Below are 10,399 nucleotides of genomic sequence, written 5' to 3'. Positions count from 1 at the left end.
GTGTCCTACAAAATCATGACAAAAATCCTTGCTAACCGTCTCAAATCCATCCTCCCCAAATCGTTGCCCCCCAACAAATCAGCCTTAGTCCCTGGCCGTTCTATTCAAGACAACTCAGTTTTAGCTCATTAGCTCCTCCAAGCCCTCAAAAATAAAAGGCAACCTTTGAGGAATTCGTTATCTGGTTGGAAGGCAAAGACACTTTCTCATGCTAGCAAATCTACCCTCATTAAGGCTGTAGCCTCTATTATGCCTTCTTCCCTATGCAATAGACATGACTATATATATATATAATGGGGTTTCCCCAAAGAAAAATCCAAGAACCTCGCTCTCAAATGAAGTACATAAACAAATCTCTCATTGCCAAACTTGGTTGGAAATTTCTGCCCAACCATGACTGTCTTTGGGCCTCCAAGCTACAAATCAAAAACCTCTCAAATGTGAATTTCATCCATTCATACAGCACAAGAATTGTTACTGGGTTTGGAAGGGAATTCAAGAAACAAAACCCTAGCCCCCCTATGGATTGGACTCTCTCCTATCATTCCAAGAAAGTTCATAAAATTGTCAACTTTTGCAGCCGTCATGTAGCAAAATGAGCCACCTCTAGATGCTTCTCTGGATGCATTCCCATCTTCCTTCAACGTGTTAGACGGGGAAAGATTCTCCTTAGCGTTGTTTGGTTTGTGTTGGTTTCTGTTTTCTTGTCTTCCCTCCACTTAAAAAATAAAAAATAAAAATATAAGAGCACGTCACTTTTTTTATGGCCAATAGGAGGGATTCTCCTTGAAACAAGTCATTTAAACGATACACATCCAAAACAATCATTGACTCAATGAAAAGTGACATGTACATCTCATATTGGTGAAAAATATGAGAAAAGATGACAGACTAAATAGTTGAGGTTCAACTTAATCCATATGATTACCGGACCTCAAGAACCTCAACTCCGTGATGGCGGGCTTTGGCGTGCAAGAAAAGGAACTTCCACCACCGTCCCTGTGATATCGTCTCCAACAGTTACGGTGTCTCCCTTTGAAGCAGCTTGCCTCTTAATGTAGCCTAAACCAAAATGTTCTGATTCCGTTCTTCCAGATGCATAACTTGTCACCTTTCCCACCTGCATGAAATTCACATATATGTTACAACTATGAACTGCACGCCAAACCAGATAGAGTAACAACTTATATATTATTATCTTTTTGTTTCCATAAAGGAAACTACCTCAATTAAACCAACTAATTATTGTATGCTGTTGATTGGAGATTTTTGTTTGGCTGCTTTCAAGACAGAAATTAAATAATTACCTTTTTTTTCCCTACCTCTCTCCCATGAGCAAACACAGCATAAGTGAGCAGAACTTTCTTTAGGGGTTATTTTTCAAACTTAAAAGCATAACAGTCATGACCAGTACCTTTTTCCCATTAACTGTAATGGGGCTGCCAGGCTCTGCTGGTGCTGAGATATGAATTCCCCAGAGTCGTTGCTTCACTCCATCGTATGTTATGAGTCTAGATATAGTCTCCTGTCCCTTGTAACACCCTGAGAAGATTATAATTAGATCATTCGGCCCTCATATTTCCATTCAAATGATTTTATGGAAATGAGTTATATACCCTTGTCCAGAGAGATGGAATTCCAGAGACCAGCCTCCAGGACATTAAATTCATTAGTAAGTTCTTTTTGAGGAGCTGGCCTTCCTGCAAAAATTGAGTTGCACTCGTCAAGTAGTTATATAAATCAAAACTTGTAAAGCCAAAACGATCCAGTCAAGAATCACCACCTTGAAGAACCCTTAGTTTTTCCCATGCATTAGAACCCATTGGGAGAGCACCCAGAGATAGAATACTTTTCCAGACTGATCCAGCAGCAGCTGGTGACATCAATAGAGAAAAACCTTGCTCAGAAATGACATTTCCCACACCTACAGTAATAGGCATCCCACTGACCTGTGAATTAAAAGAGGGTTTGGATAAGGTCGATTGCAAATAGTAAATGAAAGTACACACAATAAAACAGTTATTATTTCTGTTGCCAGTGGCCTTGGCTTCCTACACTTCCTTAATGCATCATCAAAGATACTCCAATTCATGAATTGAATAATTATAATTTCAACTTTTTTCAGTAGGCAAGTTGTCAAAGACATAAGTTTGAATCCAGATATCACCTTCTGTATATAATATATTCCAAGCCAAAGTTTGATGACAATTATTTACTTTTACATTGAGCGAAGTCATGGGCTAATGAGGTTGCATCATTTATCACCAACAAAATTGTCACATTAGGAGAATTACAAAATCAGGTAAATGATTCTGTAACATAAATGTTTTCTTCTCTCTTTTTTTTTTTTTTTTTGGAGGAGTGGGGGGTTGGTGGGGTGGTGGACAGATAAAACAGAACCATTTTACACAATAATAGAAATCCCTGAATCATATAAGTTGACCTAAAAAAATATAAACGCATATGTGAATTCATCCCTGAGACTCCAAAGCACAACTTGCTTATACATATGTTTACATTACATTTTAGCTATGCATGTTGACATTTATTGTACTAACATGAAAAATATAAAAATTTCATTCCATACATAGATTTGACCACAAAAATGATGTACAGAAACAATGTCCAATAATTCTCACAAGAGAATAAACCAATGAGCACAACTTCCTCATACAATAGTCAAGAAAATCATTGAAGCATACAGTGAAATGTCGATGTGTGCCATATGGTTGTCCAACAAGATCACCGAGGTTCAAGTCCTCCATTACCTGATTGCATTCCACAATTATAAGCATTTACACCATCAAATTCAAAACTTCAAAAGCATCATATCAAATACTGGAATAATGTTAAGGTAAAATACCACGTTACTATCATGAATTTTGCTTGTATGATAAATCATCCCTTGAGCTTCTAATTTTTTCAATTAACTTCTGTCATTTTTTGATCACATTACAAATATGACCTTTCAAATTTCTCTTCAATTTTTTAATGAGAGTCCTACGACAAGTCCAATTTTATATGTCAGACCCAACATCAGCCTTCCGAATATGTGAGTCAATATTTTTTTGTTCATTTTCTAATACAAATCATCTAATATTTTCATTATACTCTTAAAAAATATTATATTAAAAAAAAAAAAAAAAAAAAAAGGGCAAAAGAAAACATTACAATAAAAAATGAGAAGTTAAGGGTAGCGCCTCCAACCCTTCCCCTCAATAAAGAGGCAGCCTGAGGGGTGGAATCCATCCTCCAGATGAAGGGGGCCCCTGAGGTGCTTGGGCGTGGAGGTGCCTCCAACCCTGCCCTAGAGAGAGTGGCCTCCCCCCCACCCCCCAAGGCCACCGAGTCAGCAAGGCTGGCCCTCATGAGGGATGGGGAGGCATTTCCCTCAGTTTCTTTCTTTCATTCGTTCCTTTTTCTTTTTCTTTTTTTCTTTTCTTGCTTTTTTTTTGTAATTTTAATGGAAATTTTACATATTTGTGTTAGAGAATTAATGAAAAAAATTGATGTTCACACAAATGGAAGCCTGTTATTAGGTCTTTGTTTCTGATGCGTAAAATCAGATACAACACAGGACTGCCTATTATGGAGAAAAATCTGGAGGGAACAACCAATTTTTCATATGAGCAAAACTGAAGGAAGTTAATTAGCAAATTAAAAGTTCATGGAGATTTTCATACAGGCAAAACTCCAGGTAGTAACAGGGTATTTTCCCTAATGTTAACAATATATGAGAACTTTTTAACATTGCTTACTTGATTGCTTTTGGGTCCCACCAAAACAAATAAGCAAGTTTGTTTGGTGATGTCTTGAATCTCAACCTTGTCAGCAAGAAATATGTACCTATGATTGAATGCCACATAAAAAATTTACTGCATAGATCTTTTCCCATGATAATAATAATAATAATAAAATAATAATAATAATAATTTATACAATGAAACAATAATAAGGGAAAAGTTTCAACACAAAAGGTGTATAATTCAACTTAATTGAAAAAGACCTCTACTCAACTACTTGAACTCAGATGCATGCATTGGTTTTCCATCATCGTACTGTTTTGGGATCATTTAATCTGTTCAAAGCCCATTGTATATTTATCAATAGCCTGTCAACCACACTTTTATTGGCCTTCTTGCCCTCATAGCACCTGCACCTTCAACTTGACTCATCCTTTCTAAGTCATTAATTGCCTTTGTTGCATGTTACCAAATTATCTTAGCGAACTTTCTCAGACATCATATTTTTTGTCAATTACTGCTAACCTCTAGCTTTTCACAAATGTTATTATTCTATCCAAAATTTTCTTCTCTTTTCAAAAATCCACATTAATCTACACAAACTATAAAGATCTTGTGAGGGTGCTGCTTCTTGACTTTCAGCAGGTCAGTACACATATTCTGAACACTTAATTTGATAAGCACACATAGGACAGATGTCCTATGACCTTTCTGGGGTACTAATTGATATCATAATTCTATGAAACCATTTTCCACAAAGTGCGAGAAGCAGGGTTTATTGTTTACTGCTAAAAGTGTAAAAGCTTCCATGAGCTCAAGAAAGAGAATACCAACTAAAATCATGTTGCAATGCTTAGTAAAATTTGAAACACACAAAAAAAAAAAAAAACCAGTTTTCCTAAGTTGATTCCAACCTTTCATAAATATTATAACAAAATAACTAGTTAATTTGGAGCTTCCTTAGAATCACTTATAAAATCCAGTTTCACCTACTTGCAGCCATGAGTATCTTTATAAACCACCACTTTGTGGGTTACTCATCTTCATAATATAAGACTGGGCTGTTACTTCGAGTCATCGGGAGAGGTCGCACCACCCCCCAAGTCGTCGGGGGGAGGTTGCACCACTCCCCTGAGCCCATGGGAGGAGGCTGCACCACCACCCCCAACCATCAGGGGAGGTTGCACCACTCCCTTGAGCCCTTGGGGTGAGGCCATGCCACCACCCCGAGCCCACAGGAGGAGGTTGCACAACCACCCTGAGCCATCAAGGGAGGTCGCAACACCCCCTCAAGCCCTCGGGGGGAGGTCGCACCAGCTCTTGACAGCTCAGGGAGTGGTTGCAGCACCCCTCAACACTTGGGGAGTGGTCGCACCAAGTGGATCGGGGATGAACAGAAATTTGGATTGAAAACTGAACTAAATACCGTTTCTAAGTTTAAATGGGCCCAATGAACTTTCTTACACGTGGGTTTCGGCAAATCAGAATCTGGACACAAAAAAAAAAAAAAAAAAATTGCTTTTGAAAACAGTTTCAAACATAGAGTTTTCTGGATATTAAAAATACTATCCTTATTTATTATACCAACTATTAATACCACTAATGGTAGATAATAACGACAACATACAAGAACAAGATGCACCTACTTGTTCAGCATTTCAGTTATGGTTTGCCTGGTCACTGGCGAAACCAGCAATGTAACTGCATTTTTCTGTTAACACAAGCAACCCAAGAAAAAAAAAAGTACTAATCAGACAATAAAAATACAAATATTTTTTACATTGCAGAGAAGCCAATAGCCAAATCAGAATTGTGGAGATTACCATGATCCACGCATACGCAATATCAATTGTCCGAGCTGTTGGTGTAACAAAAACAGTGTCACATCCCTACGGATTTCAATGAGAAATCCTGTTACTTAAGCCTGTAGGACTGTATCAATATAAGAATAAAGTTTACGTAGGAACCACAAGTATGCAATGAACTAATGACATCTCCCACCAAATCCTTACCTGTCCTTCACGAAGACATTCAAAATTTGCTGTGCTTTGGTTGTGAAGAAACTGGATACGGTCTTCTCCACTGACTACATGTCAGTTGAACCCATATTATTTACAAGGAAAAAAAAATTGTTAAAGCAACAGCAAAAACAACCATATACTGCAACTTTTGCTATATATGTGTGGAAGACCTATAATATTCAGACGATATATACATTAAAAAATTAACAATATGCAAAGCACTCTGAGTTGAATGCAAAATATGAAAGGGTGAAAAATGTCAAACACCAACACAAGGCAGTTTCTTAGCATGTAATTGAATGTGTCTGATATTAATACTAACAACTTTGAGATTTCTGTAGCCTAGAAACAATTTCTGTACCACTAAAAAGTGGTGCACAATGACAAGCAGAAGAAAGCATCAAATGGGGATTATATGAAATAATTGACAACATATTAGTACCTCAACTATTATTAAAAAATTTAAATAGTTATCAACTATAATTTCTCATTATATAAATGGCTATTTGCATTTCTCTCATGTTGTAGATTGTGCTTTGTTATATTCAATTTTACCATTCATAGCAAGATCAAGTAAATGAAAGCAAAAAAATAAGTGCTGGTCCACACAAAGGACTTCCAAAGTTTCACAATAGAAGGTCAAATAAATATTTTTTTTATCTTATAAGGAAGAAATTAATTAGAAAGTCCCAAAGGAGGTTCTCGCTAGTAAGAGTCTCTCTTGTTCACCCATCTGCACTTTCAACAAGATTGAATTACTTATCAGGAAAAAAAAAAAAAAAAGGTCCAAAAAGGGGTCAACCAATGTAAGGGGCAAGTACATAGATGATACAAGCCACTAAGGAGCCAGCAAACTCTTATAAAAGTGACTAAAGAATTAAAATTGAGTTAAACCATCCTAAAAAAATATAATTACTCTAAGACGACATCAACTGATTTTTATTCAAAAAATATTTTAATGTGTCAGACTAACATAAAATCTTTTGATGCCTTATCTCATAACACAGTAGGGTTTCATTGAAATTCTATTTTTCTTTATCTTTGGAAAAATTGCTAAATTGGTCCCTATGATTTGAGATTGTGACAAATAACTTCCTGAGGTTTAAAAAGAGACTGAACACTCCCTGGAGTAAGCAAACAAAACAAATAATAAGTCCCTGTCGTTAGAAAAGTTGACAAAATCAGCTAATGTGCCACATCAACACCAATCATACTGTGACACGTGACACTTACAATTAAAAAATATAAATATTTAATTCATATAAAATAAAAATATGTCAAATCTTTAATTCATAAAATATCTAATGTCTCTCTTAATGGTTCACTCAGCTGTCCACGTTTGGAAAAAATAAAGAACATAACTGAATTTTTATTTTTATTTTTCTTCTTCTTTTCAGCTAAAATAATGTGAGAAAGCTGAAACATCACATCTGGAAATTTATTGCGAAGCAAGAAACGCAATACCATCTAAACTATGAAACAAAGATCACAATCTGGACCCTGAAAACTTTTGGTTCATTTGAACTTATTTTCTTTGCTCGTTCACCTGGGTTCCTTTATCTTAAGCAGGACCAACAAAACAAAAGGTAGTAATAGTATCTTTTAATGGGTTTTCAGCTACCCCTTCTGCCCAGTAATGACTACTTGGAAATTCTTTACTAGATTTGGTTCCAGATCATTAATGACTACGGAAAGAGTGCTGCCTCTTCTACCCGATCATTTTCAAAACATTGGGGGTGCTTGAGATAGATAATATATATATGATCCCACTCATATGATTTTACACAATGGTTCGCATCAGTTGAACTACTACTGTTTCAAAAGGATAAACTCACATGGAGATATTTTTCAATAGCATTTACTAAAACAATAGCAACAGAACCGTAGCTTATTCCCTAACACCCCCACCCCTCTCCCAAAATAAAAGGGATAAAATAATGATATAACCTGTACAAATCACAAAACCATACAAAATTTTGCAGCATCATAGTCCTAATAAAAGTTAAGATAATGATGATATATCTTCGGAAAGTAGAGGAAAAGAGCATGTACCTCTTATCCGGCCAAAATGTGAAAGGTCCACAACCTATGAAATCAGATGTCATAAAAGAAACAAAATAAGACCATACAATTAATAGCTACATGCCGAAGAAAAGTTAAAAGTCAGACAGTAAATCGCCACAAGTCCACTAAAAGAAGAAAGTTAAAAGACTGCATCCAGTCTTATGAAACTTGTAACGAATTTCATTACAAAATATTCCACAGAACTTCATGGATTAAAGCATTAAGCCAATAGCACCCATTTTTGATTAGTTGATGCATTGACCAAGCCCAAGCCTAAGCCTAGCCCATGAGTGCCTGATAGTGTTAGCTGCTTTAGCAAGCCCAGAGGTAGACTAATTTCTATTAGTAATTTATGAATTCTTTGGAATATTTTTGATTTGTTGCTTCATGGAAATGAAGTAGTGTCTTGGTTAACAATAACTATTTTCTATCACTGGGGTATTGAATAGTAGACCATCCAACATATCTCAAAGTGTTGTCATAACTATGTCTATTTGAACAGAGAATGAAAGAAGGGAGTCACAGTTAAAATATTCTTATTCAAAGTGACTAAACTAACATGCCATTTCAATATATATATTTTTCAAAATAAAATTCACTTTATCTGCACCATTTTCATACATGCTCATAGAGAACCACCAGACTTCACAATAACCTTCTAAAAGAAGACATTGATATTTGATAATGCAACTCCAATGGCAGCATAAACATCAAAATTATTTGCATGCAGATCAACTAGCAATGTTAAATTCAGTAAATGTGAAGCTAAAATGCTCTTGGGCAATCTTAACTCAAAGAGACCATCAGATTCGGTGGATATGTGGGTAAAGGACTAGGTATCTAGGTTTTTTTAGAAGTTTGCTGAATTTCATGCAAAGAAGTTTGCTGAATTCCATGCAAAATACCACATATTTTCTATAATTAAGACTTCCATGCTAGAATACTTGGTAGATGAACTTCTTAGCTTGTGACAAAGGAAGCAAAATTTACAATATGAATAAACCCAAAGAAACGTATTTTGAAGGGTGTCTTGGACATTCTAAACTCTATACTTAAAACATAGGAGAAAATTGTTTCTTCCTTTTTATATTTTTTTATTTACAACCATTATGCATACACTAAAGATCTGATTGAGCAATTTCCTTCTGAATCAAAAGATCTACTCAGTATGTGAGGAATTCACCAACTGCAGTTAAATGCATATCAGGTAGTTGTTTGGACAGCACAAAATTTCAAAACTATCATTTAAGTTGAAGACCACAGTAATAAGTCCCGAAGGCAAGAAGCATTCTTCTTTCTCAGTAGTATAGGCGCAAGAATCAATTGTAGCGAGATAATGCTTGGAACAGCAATGACAAGCAAGACCAAAACCTAAAAAATTCAAACCTGAAAATGCAAGTAATTGGTAACTCTAGAAAGTTTGGAATTTGTAGAAAAGCATGTTGGTGAAATTCATCGAGGAAGTTGAATGTAATTAGTCAAAGATTTTACTTCATCATTTCTTACCCTACAAATCATTCTCAATATTCACTTCACTACCGTATGAGGATCCAAATCATGACCAATTTTCACAAAAATACCACAGAATGAAGATCATATAAGCATATAAACTTTGAATTCACATAGATACACAAAAATATTAGCAATATTATGAAGAAGAGGAAGCAAGAAAGCAAACAAAGCACTGGGTTTGAAATTTAGGAAAATCAAATACCCACCACAACCCCATAATCAACAGCATCTAAAGCTTCGTCATCATTGTTAAATGTTTCAATAACGCCATCATCAGAAACCTTAGCACCTTCAACTGTCACAGTCTCCTGCAAAATATGGATCGCATAAATGGTCCGTTTGGATTTCATGAGTTGCGGAGAGAGAGAGGGGAGGGCGCTTACGAGGAGGTCGTGATCGATGGGAGGTGGTGAGAGGTCGAAGGGTAAGGCGGAAAAGTGAGTAGTGGTGGTTGTGAATGAGAGAGTCAGTTTCTTCGTCCACGTCGCCTTCTTCTTCTTCCAAAACGACGCACCGTCTGGGTGGCTCTGATGAGGCCTGAACGACGACAAGGGGCGGCGTTGAGTGATAGAAATAGATGGGAGACGCGGAGCTGCCGCCGTTGCCAATGCCATATTGCTTGGATCGTTGAACGGAGCCGTCTGCAAACATCTACAGGGTAGCTGCGCAGGGGTCAGTATAGTCACTAGACTCACTACAAAATAGACAAAAAGAATGTTTTCTCAAATTTATTTATTTTAAAAGAAATCTTTTCTCAATTTTTAATCGTAATATTTATAGCGGCTATGCGGGCAACCTAGTTTTGGTTTCCGGTTATTGGCCAAAACTGAAAACCAAAACCAGGTATCCCGGTTATTGATTTTGGAAAACCGAAACCAAGTAACCGGTTCCCAGTTAATTGGGTCTTGGTTAATCGGACGGTTTCAGTTAGTAGCCAGTTATCCAGACTGGATAATTGGTTTTTAAAAAAAATTATATTTTGGGATTATTTTAGATATTGGGCCTAAAATAAGCCTATTTTTTTGCACATAGTTGACCCTTTTTTAAAAAAAAAGAAAT

At 36.2% G+C, this 10,399-nt stretch overlaps 1 protein-coding gene across 2 annotated transcripts; it reads right to left on the bottom strand.

Moving 5' to 3' along the window:
- Window positions 1-437: 437 nt before the first annotated feature.
- Window positions 438-10,020, bottom strand: LOC132166967 (putative transferase At1g60990, chloroplastic). Of its 2 annotated transcripts, XM_059577840.1 has the most exons (13): window positions 9,724-10,020; window positions 9,547-9,648; window positions 7,817-7,850; window positions 5,756-5,829; window positions 5,567-5,632; window positions 5,390-5,454; window positions 3,759-3,846; window positions 2,703-2,768; window positions 1,784-1,949; window positions 1,617-1,700; window positions 1,415-1,542; window positions 934-1,120; window positions 438-718 (listed from the first exon to the last, which is right to left on the bottom strand). In XM_059577840.1, exons 1-12 carry the CDS (start codon window positions 9,952-9,954, stop codon window positions 944-946), a joined length of 1,281 nt encoding a protein of 426 aa, XP_059433823.1. In that variant the 5' UTR covers window positions 9,955-10,020; the 3' UTR covers window positions 438-718; window positions 934-943. The 2 variants fall into 2 exon arrangements, with proteins under 2 accessions (XP_059433823.1, XP_059433822.1); XM_059577839.1 differs by lacking the exon at window positions 438-718 and having other exon boundaries at window positions 725-1,120.
- Window positions 10,021-10,399: the final 379 nt, after the last annotated feature.

This window comes from Corylus avellana, chromosome ca1 (genome assembly GCF_901000735.1).
Source record: "Corylus avellana chromosome ca1, CavTom2PMs-1.0".
In the NCBI taxonomy this organism is placed as follows: Eukaryota; Viridiplantae; Streptophyta; class Magnoliopsida; order Fagales; family Betulaceae; genus Corylus; species Corylus avellana.
The sequence above is the reverse complement of the archived record's forward strand: the minus strand, read 5'-3'. Positions and strand labels throughout refer to the sequence as shown.

Bases quoted from the DNA above. Each gene is read 5' to 3' on its own strand.
- LOC132166967 (XM_059577840.1), bottom strand. From the start codon at position 9,954: ATGGCATTGGCAACGGCGGCAGCTCCGCGTCTCCCATCTATTTCTATC. The intron at 7,851-9,546 runs GTGGGTATTTGA...CTGATTTCATAG, and splicing joins CTGTTGATTATGGGGTTGTG to GTTGTGGACCTTTCACATTT. The intron at 5,455-5,566 runs GTAATCTCCACA...TTGTGTTAACAG, and splicing joins TTGCGTATGCGTGGATCATG to AAAAATGCAGTTACATTGCT.